Below are 14,541 nucleotides of genomic sequence, written 5' to 3'. Positions count from 1 at the left end.
AGGTGCAGACACAAAATTCATATTAAAGTGAAGAGACCATACAAACCTGGTCTGGAGCGGGTCGGTGTCCGGGATGCGGGGGTCCACGGCCTGGACCCCGATGGTGTGGTGGAGGGTGCCGAGGGTGTGGGCCCTGTGGGCCGGGGTGCGGGGGGTGATGGGGGTGCTGCTGTTGGTGTGGCATGGGCTGAGGGTGGGGGCTCTGCTGAGGCGGAGGGCCGTGGGGATGCTGCTGCGGAGGGACCCCAGGATGAGGGTGTTGAGGATGGGGTGGCTGGGGTCTAGGTGGGTGCTGGTGTGGGCCGGGCGGTTGCGGGTGTTGGGGGTGTTGAGGGTGTTGAGGGTGTTGTGGGTGTTGAGGGTGTTGTGGGTGGGGATATTGAGGCTGGGGCGGCTGCTGCGGGTGTTGAGGGTGGTGGGGTGGAGGCTGTGGGTGTTGGGGATGGGGCGCGTGTGGGTAAGGAGGCTGGTGGGGGTGTTGGGGATGTGGGTAAGGCGGTTGGGGTTGGGGTTGAGGATGAATTGGTTGAGGTTGCATGTGGGGAGGTGGAGCATGAGGGTGGTAATGGTCATCCTCGTAGTTGTCAGTGATAAGTTTCATCCTGCTCTGTGTCTAAAATGGATAAAAAAAGTTAGTAAGAAACAAGCAGCATATTTTTGATACATGGTTTGAGATCATCAGACATCTCTTAATGGCTTGTACAAATGTAATCAGTTTGCTTTTACTCAATTTCCAGGAGTTAATAAAGCCAGGATACAAAGCTGAGTTCACAAGGTATCAGGTGGCTACATGCCTCAGGGGGAGTACAAGAGATTTTCTAATACTTTCTTTGACTCATTCTTTCAAAGCTGTAAGCTGATATGACCACATTTGGGGAAGAACACCCTTCTGAAGCTGAAAATAGGAATACACAATAATGTATGTAACCGCCTTTTTTCAGTTTATTGGCTGATATTGAATATTTAATTACTTCTGGCTATTTTAACTCTTTCCCTGCCAGCATTTTTAAAAAAGGTTGCCAGCCACCACCAGCGATTTTGATGATTCTCAAAGAAAGCCTACAGTATATTTAGCTGTATGAATTGAATATGAAATACACCAAAATAAAGCCTCTACTTAAAAAAAAAAAAAAAAAAAAAAAAAGTTTTATTCTAGCTTAAAGCATTCTTTTTTAAATCAACAATTGGATATAGATAGGTTTCATTAAAATCTATAATTTTGAGCAAAAAAAATTAGAAAATATATTTTTTCCTTCCTGTTCACGTATGTTTTTTGTTCAGGAGGTTTTGTACTCGTTGTGTCTATAAAATAATAATTATGATTTTGTTATTGTCATTAAATAAAAATATATTAAATGTATATGCATTGTCAAAGAAATAAAAAAAATATATATATATATATATATATTGCAATAAAACTACTGTATTATAAAATAATAAAATATTTGATTGTGAACTGTAAAATTACAATACTAATATTTGTTTAGAAAATTTATATTTTTTCTTTCATTCATTACAATTTATAGCTGTGTTCCCCAAATGTACTTGTAACATACAAACTACTTACTTTTTACTCATTTTGATTGTTTTATGACCCTTTTTAAAACCAAAATCATACAGTTCTACAATATTGTCCATTTAACATTTATTGAACACAAGATAATAATTACTGACTTGGCCGGAATTTGTCACGCCTATGAAAAATGAATCATATCTTCTACAATATCTTAATTCTAGGTGTCATTAAATGGTTTTTTGAGTACAGAAATCGACCGACCTGTTGTTTGAGTTGATGCATTAGTCTGTCCTTCTCTCTTTTCAGGGCCAGCACTTCCTCTTGTGTCTTCTTCTTATTGGAGGAGGACAGTTCCAGCAAAGCGATGTTAGCATCCTTCTCACTGATAGCAGCGAGCAGAGCCTGTTGTCTGAGGAGAACAGACCGTTTGAGATACTGTATGCATGCTGCATGTACACTGAGCAGCTTTCAACACCAACAACAACAAAAAAAACAAAACATGATAGGCATCAAATATTTATGAAGGAACAGAGTCTGGCTGCAAGGATTCTTACTTCATCTCCAAGATCTCCTCGAGCTGTTTCCTGCGCTCCTGTCGGAGGTTGGTCAGATGGCCGTCTCTCTCAGACAGAGACTGTTGGGTGGAGGACAGACGCTGCTTAGTGGCTTCCAACTCCTGCCTCGTCTTCTCCAAAACATTCGTCAACTCCTCCATCTGTCAAAGAAAGACAAATGTGTGCAAGAAAATCAAGAGAGACCCTTTTGTTTTTCTTGTTTTCTCTTGATTTAAGACTAAAATTAAAGCCATTAAATAAAAACAACACACCTTTGGGTTGTCCATTGGATTGTCCTTCCGTTGGTCTTGCAAGATATTCCCAGGGCCTTTCTTGTCCATCTGAGGACCCATCTTGATGCCTGGGCCCTTTTTATTTTGATCCTTGGTTTGCCTTAGAAAAAATAGAAAGTGTCACCTGAATTGCTACATTTGATATCAATCACAAAACCCTATTCAACCAAACATGATACAATGATCGAAATTAATTATTATACCATATTTTTTGTCGTTGTCTAGTACAAATAACTTTCTTAAATTAACATACATTTACCTAAGAAGCAAATGACATAAGGTATTAAAATTACTAGTCCACCCAAGAATCAAAATTCTGATATCATTTGCTCACCCTTATGTCTATGTACTTCTTTCGTCTGTGTGGAATGGAGTAAGAAAAATAAACTTAATTCAAAGGGAAAACAAGTTTAGCTTTCTTACCCCATTTGTAGGTTTTTTTTTCATGACTTTATGCAATTTGCTTCTTAAGTACGGTAAATGTACCTTGATTTAAGAATAATTGAAGAATTACTTGAGTTTTCAATGCATCCACTCCAAAGTGACTTTATTATTACATATAAAATGTATTATATAATGCAATGACATTCTGACTTCTTAAAGTGTGTTTTGAGTGTCCAAATACATTTTAGGGTCACTGTATGTGTGATTATTAAATTCAAACAACAACACAACATCACCATGAAATATCATAACAAAAACACACTAGAAGCAAATGTGAGGGAAAATACAGTTATTTTTCTAACATCACACAAGCAAAACACGCTTGGTTATTGCTCATAATGGAGGGTGAACAACACCTGAGGAACAACCAACTTACCTAGGAGCAAGACTGGTGGAGGAGAAAGAGGAGGAAGGAAGGATGCAGGAAGGACAGGAATGTAAAGGAAGAGAAGCCAGAACACAGCAAATAGGAAGGAAAGGAGAAATAAAACTTTAGAATTCTTCGAAACAAAGCAGAAAACAGAAGGAAAGAGTCAAGTGAGAAACTAGGAGCGGTTTAGAACGGCTCCCAAGGTCAGCAAGGCAGGATGCATGACGCTATAATCTCAAATAATCACCGTCAGTGGATAAGCCACTGAGTCCAGATCTGCAAGGGCCCCGTGAGAGAACCAACATGCAGCAACACAACCAGCCGAGCCGCAGTGGGTGGGATCGCACGGGGTGGCAAACAGGGCGAGAGCGATCAGGCATGAGGGTGCACACCTACTAGAGGAACACTAAACCCTACCTAAAGCACCCAGCTCGTTCACAGAGCAAAACAGGGCCTGAAATGCTGCAGAACTACTCATGCAGAGGGCCGATTTGAGGGGAATTTCGCAAGGCTGAGGTGCGAGGAGATGGAGAGGATCATTCAGGAGATTGAGAGGGAAGGGAGGAGAGATTGTGTTAGGAAGCAGAAAGATGACTGGTCAAGAGGTTCAGCATGTGAGATGGGTGTTCAGAGGTCAGGAAACGAGGCTCAGCTCATTGTCAGCAACACCAAGCAGCAAGCGCAGAGATCACAGAAGCATGTAACCTCATAAAAGCAGGGTACAATAAAATACACCAAGGCTGCTGAAAATAGCATTAGTTCACAGATCTATGTGAAAACCACTATGTAATTGAGGGTAATTAAGAACAGTTCACCAGAAAATAAAAACAATGTCGCCATTTACTCACCAAAATGTAGTTTCAAACGTATGATTTTCTGTCTTCAATAGAAGACAAAGGACTCAATATGAGATTTTTAGTAACAATGACTCAAAATCGAATCCTTAAGAGTTCAGAAGACTTGGAATATAATAATCAAGAAGTCTGAAAGTGATTCCAACAATATTGTTCCTCTGTGTCATTTTGATTTAGCTGTGGTGTGAACCTCATAGAATTAGAACAATTAATAAAACTTTGGTATAAACTCAACTCCTCCTTTTATATTTTATAAAATAAAGGAAATCAGACTCTGATGACAGAATTTGTATTTTTAGGTGAACTATTTCTTTAATTTTTGTGTAATTTTAGAGAATGACTGCACATCAACAATGTTGCAATGCCAAAATTATGACAGATACATCAAGTGTGCAGCTATCACATGTATGACAATATTGTGAAAGAAAATAGTGCTGAAACTATGGAACCGTTAGATAAAATGTTCATGTTCTATATTTATTATCTTAAAAAAAAAAAAAAAAATTGGAACAGAACAGATATAATCATAAAAGGAAAATGTGCACTCTGGTTGATGTACACATTAGCTCAGTTTCAAAGCCTAGTGAGCTTCCTGCCTATAGGCAACATAGTTTATGCACCATAGGTACACTCCCAAAAGGATGTAGATAGACAGCAATATATGAAATATGCAGTTGTGGACAAAACCTACAGGTAAAGGTAGCATTAAATGTTTCCTTTTATATATTACCATTCAACAATGTAGGGGTTCTGTAAATAAAGAGTAGAAAATACTTTTACAAATGCATGAGTCTGATGAGTAGTTAGCAACAGCATCAAGCCTCTCTTTCAGATCTCTTGAGCACTGTTTGTGTGACTGTATTGCTGCTGGCCACTAACATTTTTAATCAGCCACTTATGAGGCTCCATCTTGTTTAGGATGTTGCCTATATATACCTATGTAGACATTAGACTGCAAAGCATCTCACTAGGGTTTGGAAGAGAGTCCAACACATGCGCAAGAAAAAGCTTAAACAACCACAAAACACATTACACACACAATATTATTTAAAGGGCCTTCTCAGTCCACATATTTTTACATCCATGCAATCTGGCATGTATGTGTCACATTAAAAAGAACAAGAAAAACCAGTGAATGAGAGACAGCCGTGCAACGGAGGCATCAAGGCATCAAGCACACAGCAGTTGCAGACAGACAAATGCAGCCGAGCCGTGGTGCCAGGACAGAGCACTCACTTTCCCAGGAAGTCCCACACCATGCCCCCAATCTGCTGGGGGGCAGCGGACACAGAGGGGGGAGGGTCAGAGGGGGCTCTGCCACCAGGGCGGGGCAAGGGGCGGGCAGCGGGGGGAGGGGGGCTGGTTCACAGTGAAGGGGGTATGAATTATGAAGTTATGGATAGAGGTAAAATGAATGAAGATGGCAGGATAGATAGATAGATAGATAGATAGATGATAGATAGATAGATAGATAGATAGATATATAGATAGATAGATAGATAGATAGATAGATAGATAGATAGATAGATAGATAGATAGATAGATAGATAGATAGATAGATAGATAGATAGATAGATGCAGAATAGGAAGAGCATGAAGATGGACAAGAATTTTTGAACAAGAAAGGAGTGTTTTATGACAGAAGAGGAAAAAAATGGAAGAACACGAGGAAGAGAAGGAGGTTGGAAAAAGAGAAAGATCAACAGACAGAACAGAGAAAGAGTTGGCGAGACGGTAAAAAACAAAACAGAAACACACATGGTTAATCAAACCACATTAACACTAAAGCATGAGTAGGTCAACCATGAATAAGCAACAAGACTTTGAGCCAGAGCTGGAACCTATGAGGTACTGAACTTACTGTCCAGTGCTCAAAACTATTATAAGGGCTGTTCACACTGACAGGAATTACTGCTGAATGGGAACAAAACGTGTTTATATAAACGGCAAACTGCAGCATTTCATTTAACATCATAGGTCCTGTTTACATTTGGTATTGAGATGCGTTTTGGTAGATCGTATCACAAGTGGACAATGCTAAACACAGTGTAAACAGGGCTTGAAATGTTTTGAGCTTGTCCACTTTCAAACACTTCCAGAGGTAGACGAAAACGCATTCGATTGAATTGCTTTCGTGGTGTAGATGCTGATGTGGTTGAATGTATTTGAGCAGCCACAAAAAACAGCCAACTCTCCACCTACCTACCTGTAATCATTGCAAGAGTACAAGGATGCGTGCTTACCAGACGGGATTTAAGCTTTGACGTATTGAAGTATTATTCTGATAACATGAAAAAGAAACAACAGCAGTAAGTATGCAGCGTATCAGACCTGAACCAGACAAATTAACGAGTCGATTCCTCATAAAGGCAACAGTATGTTGTAAATCAAGTCCTAGTGCCACAAGTCAGAAGCAAGAAAACCAACCAACCAACTCTTTCACAGAACAGCTTTCAACATTAACACCACTAGAACAATTACTGACAATTTCAATTCAGAGAAGAGATTGTCAAATGTGGGGCAAGTACTCAAAGAGATGGACAGTCTGACCCTCACATGTAAAGCCATGAGAGTAAACAAGATCCTTGGATTGACTTCCCCCCAACTAGCAGAACTAGACTGAAACTTCTAAGGGGGCCTTTTAACCTCTGGTCCACACAGAACATCTTTATGTCAGAGAATAGCACAAGAACTTTTAATGAACTCAAAATGACTTCTAAAGGAATATCAGTCTATTGCTTAACTCCATACCATTTATGAAACCCACACATTTGACTATCATGTTTTTAATAGTGTTTTCACTATAGTTTGGATATTAATATCCAGCGCAGATTTGATGTTAAATGGCTCATTCAGTGAATCGCAGGGCGTCTCAGTGATCAGCCGTAAAACAGTGATTCTGTTCAAATTCCCCTTAAAATCTTAAAAGATTCCCTTTGAGCTAAATTAACCTGTTTCCCTTATAAGTACATGCTCGTGTTTTGATGCCGACAGACGGATCTGCCCATTTACCCTTCTCTTGATATAATCAGCACCACGGGTGGTAATCTGGTCAGAAATGGTCAAAAATGGACAGAAGAGATGGATTTAAATGCCAGGTATAAATGGGTATGTGTCTCCATTATCCGCTTGTGATCAGATTGACAAAAAAGCATCTTATTACCAAGTGTAAACAGGGCCATAAATGGATAAATCAAACTCACTTGGAATGCCTATGACTAGTCAATGTTTTGCGTGTAGTATATATATATATATATATATATATATATATTAGCGCTGTCACTTGATTAACTAACTAATCAAACGTTTTTTTCCTGAAATTTATCACGATTAATCACGATTAATCCCACCTAACATTAAAGTTTTTTTTAAATATACTTTTATATTGCAATAATTTCACATTCTATCTTCAAATGATTGTTTAAACAACATAAATATAGTATATTTGTAATATTTTTTTAATGGCATCTATCACTAATACCAATACTATTGATGTGTCTGGGAAATTGTTATTTATTTCCTTATATTTAACCATAGACAATAGCCATTCAACATAACAGTATAATTGATAGCTTTTTTATTTTATTTTTATTTTTACTTCTAATCAAAGTTAACTTAAAACAATCTTCACATAAACCCATTATGATAAATGTCATAATCACCTGTGAAAAATATACAGAAATTGAATAAAGCAAATGTTACTGATTTCCTATTTTTTTCTTTGATTAACAGACATCACAGCAGCTGGGTTATTGGGATATTTGGCTGCTCTTACTTTAAGCGATTGGCACCATATTTGTGTTTGCGACTGAATAGCACAGATTTGACAACATCTCATCTGATCACAGTTCACTGAGCACCTCATCACCTATACCATTTCTGCACTCGTTTGATTCGCTTATTTGATTATTTTGAATCTAAATAAATGCTATTCTTATTAAGAAAAAAAAAGAGACAGAAGCAGCAGTTGTGAGTGGGGTGGCCAATCTTAGCTCCGCCCCTGCGTTAACTGCACTGAATATTTTTAATGCTGTTAAACTGGGAAAAAAAATATTGCCTGCATTACTATATATATATATATATATATATATATATATATATATATATATATATATATATATATATATACAGCATTATATGCAAATCACAATCAGTGATTTATGGTCACTTTGCTGTTAGTGTGAATGCCCATTTTGGATGATGTATAACCTACAGCACTAGCATGGACTTAATATCTTAGATGAATTGCTCAACAACTAAATAAGAATTTTGAAGAAGAAAAAAGAGATATGGAGGCAGTTGTACATGATCATGCCAAAACACACACAAATCTTTGGGGTGAATCAATCATCACAGCGCATGAAGAGAGAGGCAATACACAACCACTAAACACGAGCTCCATATCAATATTCAGAACATGTCACACAGAATACTGATGACCTCATGAATGCATGATTCCAGGAAACAGCATAAATATTTGCAATCACCATCATATTTCACCTCTAGGAGATGCATTATTGACAGCATCTCTGAGAGTACAGCATGGTTTGTACTGCATAAAAAAACGGCTCTTGATATCAGCATTTTGATGTTACTGTATACCCCAGCAGAATTTGATATTAAGTACAGTAGAAACTGTCAACTGATGTAATAATTAAATTATAATAAATAATAAATATTTTCAGCTTGTCAAATCTTAAAAAAATTCAATTGAGTTCCAATATTTACACTACACTACTAATGTTTGGACATATTTATTCATTGTTTACTAATACTAATGTTAACATCTTAGAAATACATAGTAAAAACACAAATGTAAGCATGTAAACTGACATACAGTGTCAATTGTTTTAAACCAAATATTGTATATTTTATACGTTAAATATCTTATATATGTATATATATATATATATATATATATATATATATATATATATATATATATATATATATATATATATATATATATATATATATATATTCATATTCAAGCTCTGCACAACTTAAAGACACTTAATGGCAGCTTCACTAACAAATTTAAATAAATAAATGAATATGTGTTTTTGAAGTTATTGAAGACACGTGTTGGCAACTTTTCCTTCATTGTCTTATAGAAGCCATTTATTCCTTGGGATAAAAAAGTATTAAATTAAAATGTAACTTTTTATGTCACAAGCTGACTTGTATTCTTGCAATTCTGAGTTAACATTTTATATGTCCGTCCCTTTTTCTTGCAATTCTAAGAAAACTTCTAGATATACACTCATAAGTATTACATTTTTCTCCCAGAAGATAATGTTGTGAGATATAAATATAAATTTGAGATATAAATTGTGAGATATAAACACAGAATTACAAGAAATTACTATTTAAGAATTACCTTTAATAATTATTATTTTATCTTGTGGTGGAAAGACTATCACACTATATGGCCAAAATCATTCTTAAAAAATGTAAAATTAAAAATTAAAAAACTTTTTTCAAATAAAATGTTCTTTTTGTAAAGAAATGCTTGCATGTTACATTTTCAAACTTATAAAAAAAAATTAAAAAATGATGCACAAAAATGCAAAAATGAATTTAGTCAAGTGTGTCCAGATGTGGTTGTGTAAATGGCCCTTCACACTTTCAAAAGCATTTAAAAACTAAACAAGTGGCTTTTTCTCACCTTTCCAGTTCTGCGATCTTCTTATCCTTGTCATTTTTCTCTGTCTCCACCTCTCTCAGAATCTCCAGTAACCTCTCGACCTCGGCCTGGGATTTGCTGGACTCGTCTTTGTAGAAGGACACCTCCTTTTCTAGAAGTTTGACCCGGTCCACATACTCAGGGTTCCCACGTGAGCTTTGCTGCACCTCCATATCATGAGCCTTCTGTATGATGATCATGGGAAGGCATCACCACAGAAACCAGTTAAAACACACAGTCTCAGTCAATCAAAACTTCCCGAAGAAGCATCTTCAGTTCAGAATGCCTCTCCAGTGCATACACCAGTATGCAGACTAGAGGGCTCCACAAAGCAGATAATTAGCCAAGCTTTAAATATAAGATTAAATGCACTTATTTTTCCTGCTGCATGTGAAACTAAATATAAGAGATCACGTTATACTATACAAACAGAGGAAGTTGCACTTATGCATCATTTTCTTTGCAATATTGAAATGCAGCCTTGCTTAATTATTAAAACACTGCGGGCATTCTGAGACACAGTTTACACTGGCATGTTGAAAATGAATGCACAGTGGATCACACACAATGCAAAACTGAAGAAAGCGACAACATAAATAACCCAAGAAATACATTGCGAGGTTGCAACAGGTCAAAGCTGACACCTGAATCACGACATGAGAGGAAACACACGACAGAGGAACATGCAACGCAACATGCAAACGTGGATTTGAACTCCATGGTTCAGTGGTAAGATTCTTTGCAATGCGTTTGCCTTCAGAAATATGCGTGTTCATGTATATGGGTATTAATTTCAGAAACCGATTAGTAAACATTGGAAGCATGAGGAAACAATACAGTTTTTCCGCATTTCACAGAATGCCCTTGAATCCCAATTCATTCTGTTTTAATCCTGATTTTTAGGCTATATCATTAAAATAATAAACATATTAAACAGGATGCACATGCAAGATTCTGAAAAGATCTGTATTGCACCTAAACTAAGGAAGAGTAATTCACACTTACATTTAATTTTTGTATAGCACAATTTACTATATATTATTTATGTTTCCTCTAAATAACTTACAACTGTTGCATCCTGTAGACCTCTACTTATGCAACAACAACAAAAACCTCCAAAAATAGCTAGACTTCGATATATTTTTACTTGACATTTTCCATAATAATTAAAAGCTGCACCTTAAACACATATTGTATGGTTCCTGAACTGTAAAGTTGATCAGACCATAGATTCAGACCCCTTTCTTTCTAAAGCATCAGGGTTGAATTCTGATAATTTAAAGTAGAAAGAAAATAAGAGTATAGTGTCCTCATGTTTTCAATATGTGCTAGTACAGATCCAGAGAGACACTTACGGGATTGTTCATTTGACTGAACAGCTGCTCTGCTTGCTACATTGCAAAGGAGGGAATCATGGGAAATGAGGAGGAGGAGGAGGAGGATGAAGGGACTCAGTAAAACAGCACACGCTTTATCATTAGCTCATCTTTCAGGATAATGATAATGTTCTACACAAGAGAATATACAGTAAATAATTAGAGAGCAACATAAGAACAAAAAGAAGCCAATAGAGTGTCAAATCAGAGCGAATCGCCTACCAAAACAGCATTTCTGATAAACACCTCTGATACCCAAAAATGCCATTTAGGTAGGCGATTCACTAGGGTTTGAGACATAGGTATTATAAAATAAGAGAAATTAGACAAAAACAGGAACTCATCACTACTTTCATAAAGTTCCCATGATGCCCTCTAAAATGCGTGACTATTAAGTTGATGCAGAAAACACATTCAATGACACAACTGGTTAAATTATTGAAAGTCATTTCAGTGGTACTTATTACAGGTTGATTGATATCATTTTTAAAAATGCAGATATTCTTATATACAGCCAGAATATATACAGAGTGAGAGCACAGAAAACCTGGGATTCATTCAAAATGAACAGAAATAGAAAAGATATTGCATTGTCACCACTCAAATCAGCAAATCTGTGACACTGAGTATATAAACCCCTTTCTACAAAAAGTTTTGGTCTTTAAAAAATATATAATTTAAAAACTTTACAAAAAGATTGCTATTCCATACTGTACAATACCCTTCAAAAGTCTGTGGTCTGTACATTATTTTTTAATATTGTGATAGTGTGTACTTTAATATTGTGAAATAACATTACAATGCAAAACAATTAGTTTCTATTTTAATATACGTTGCAAATGTAATTTATTTCTGTAATGCACCCGAGCTGAATTTTCAGCATCATTACTTCAGTATTCAGTGTCATCAGAAATCATAAGCAGATTTGGTACTTAAACTTTTCTTATTATCATCAATGTTAATATATTTTAGGGGAAATTGTGATGCATTCAAAAAAAATAAAATATTGAATTGAAAGTTCAAAACAACAGCATTTAAGCACAACATACAAAAATCTTTATCATCCCTTTTGATCAATTTAGTGACTAAACTTTTGAAAGGTAGTGTATATTATAATGAACAAAAATAAATAAGTAAAAATAGATCAAATAGATCAAGAAAAACAGCACAAATATGAAATTCCTGAAAATAATTATCTACAATTCTAAATACACTTTTTTGCTAAATTGCTTCAATAAACTAAAACGTGCACACAATTACTATAGCGTTCCCTCGATTTACAATTGCGTTCAATTGATTTATAAATTGTGCGCACAATTTACTATTTCGTTCCTTCATTGTATTAAAACGTGCACATGATTACTATAGCATTCCCTCGATTTACTATTGCATTCACTCGATTTATAAATTGTGTGCACGATTTACTAATTCGTTCCCTCGATTTGCTAAATCGTGCGCACGATTTAGCAAATCGAGCGAACGCAATAGTAAATCGAGGGAACAAATAGTAATCGTGTGCACATTTTAGTACAATGAGCGAACAAATTAGTAAATCTTGCGCACAATTTATATATATATATATATAGTGTTCCTGTAGCTCAATTGGTAGAGCAAGGTCTATCAAGCGCAAGGTTGGGGGTTCGATTCCCCGGGAACACATAATAGGTAAAAAATTGATATCCTGAATGCACTGCAAGTCGCTTTGGATTAAAGCGTCTGCTAAATGCATAAATTTAATAACTAAGAATATATGAAAACAAAAATGTGGATTTTCTATTGACAAAACTGTCGACAGATTCTGAAACAGACACACACTTCTTGTCAATCAGCCAAGTAAAATGTCCAAAATCGAATGATCAATACGTCAGAAGGGAAATCATACCTTCTGCAGCTGTGTCTCCAATTTACTGCATTCCTCTTTCTTTTGCTCGATTGCGATCTCAAGGGACTTGAGCTTGGAGTCTTTCTTGAGACCTGACGAGGCCAGTGAGGAGGCGTGCTCTTTTAAATCTATGAGACTCGACTGGAGGAAGAGCAAGACGAGACGAAAGCTGACAGTCCCGCCAAAAACTCACAGAAACACAACTGAAACGGACACACACGCAATCACTGACGTACCTCTTTCTCTGTTAGCTCCACTTGTAAAGAGTTCACCTTCTCTTTTAGGTCTTTATTCTCTTTTTTATAAGAGTCCACCTCCTCCAGTCTCTCACGGTCTTCCCTCTCCCTTTGCTCTTTCAGGCGCTCGATTATTCGCTCCTGGGACAAAAACACATTTCACCTGAACTCACGGCTAATTGAGCATGCTAAAACAATTTCCACTTCCCTAACACTCAAGGTTTATCAATAATTACTGTAAACGTACAGTATTATAAAGTCTGTAAACGTCTTCATTCTTCACAGATTAGCGGGTAAATTTACTAAAAAAAAATCAGACTAAAGTATTCCAGATCATGGTAGTCTCTGAGCATCTGGCCTGAATGATGAGAAATGTGCTGTATTTAATTATGTTTCTTGGCCATGTTTTCTTCATTTCCTGTTTTGCATAATTACTTTGGGGAATCAGGTGCTAAAACAACACAGTATGTGCAAATAAACAATGCTATCAGCAGACACAATTTATTTTCAAAATTAATTAAAAAGTTTAAAATACTGTGAATGTGTCACGCACATGTTGTCGAAGGCAATTTCTACACTATTTTATATTCTCCAAACACCTAAATCAGCATATATGAGGAAACTCTGATTTGATTTTCTTTTGCTCTACATTTCCATTTCCTCTTGTGATGTGTGGGACCGTTTCTGGTACCTTCTCAGACAGGGCTTCCTCTAGCGTGGCGAGGGCAGTATCAGTGTTGCTGGAGTCCGTCTGGAGAGACTTGACTCTATCCTTTAGATTCCCAAGCTGTTTATCTTTATCCCTCAGCTGCTCCTGAAGGTTCTCAATCTGAGAGAGAGGAAAAAGATAAAACCAGTGTGGATTTAGGAAACATCCAACGGTTTATTTTTTATTTTTTTGCATTGCAAATTTGCATGAAAATCTTCACAAATGAAGATAACTGTTATGAATTTTGAAACCTGAATACAATTGTCCGAAGTAAAATGTTAGTATAAAAACGAATTACACCTCGTTCGCATAACTTCAGTGTCACCACTACTAAGATTCCCTCAACCGTCTGTTGAAGTTAGAATAGTTTGTAAGAGCAAAAGTATAAACCATAAAAACTTAAAAGCTTTAAAAATTCATGAGGAGGGTATCACTGATGTATTTTATGTTGTTGAATGAAATATGAAAATCCTGCTAAAATTACATACTTCATCTTTAAAAATCAAATGGAAAGGGAGTTTAAAGGGATAGTATCCTAAAAATGAAAATTACCCCACCCTCAAGCCATCATACAGGCATAGCTTGATATTACAGTTTATAAAGTTTTACGTAAATATGGAT

General features: G+C 36.3%; 1 protein-coding gene across 6 annotated transcripts in view; it reads right to left on the bottom strand.

The window, feature by feature from the left end:
- The window catches only part of erc2 (ELKS/RAB6-interacting/CAST family member 2), a 56,716-nt gene that overhangs the window by 7,751 nt on the left and 34,424 nt on the right, over positions 1–14,541 (bottom strand). For 3 of the 6 annotated variants that reach the window (XM_052569389.1, XM_052569391.1, XM_052569393.1), the window contains 10 exons: positions 13,903–14,040; positions 13,212–13,352; positions 12,976–13,116; positions 11,073–11,108; positions 9,700–9,902; positions 3,184–3,195; positions 2,343–2,463; positions 2,071–2,231; positions 1,778–1,925; positions 47–613 (listed from right to left, as the gene is read on the bottom strand). In XM_052569389.1, the coding sequence (XP_052425349.1) occupies positions 47–613; positions 1,778–1,925; positions 2,071–2,231; positions 2,343–2,463; positions 3,184–3,195; positions 9,700–9,902; positions 11,073–11,108; positions 12,976–13,116; positions 13,212–13,352; positions 13,903–14,040 (1,668 nt within the window). The remainder of the gene's footprint in view (positions 1–46; positions 614–1,777; positions 1,926–2,070; positions 2,232–2,342; positions 2,464–3,183; positions 3,196–9,699; positions 9,903–11,072; positions 11,109–12,975; positions 13,117–13,211; positions 13,353–13,902; positions 14,041–14,541) is intronic. The other 3 variants (XM_052569392.1, XM_052569395.1, XM_052569390.1) reach the window with 2 other exon arrangements.

Source organism: Carassius gibelio, chromosome B11 (genome assembly GCF_023724105.1).
Source record: "Carassius gibelio isolate Cgi1373 ecotype wild population from Czech Republic chromosome B11, carGib1.2-hapl.c, whole genome shotgun sequence".
Taxonomy (NCBI): Eukaryota; Metazoa; Chordata; class Actinopteri; order Cypriniformes; family Cyprinidae; genus Carassius; species Carassius gibelio.
This window is presented reverse-complemented; position numbering and strand designations above follow the sequence as displayed.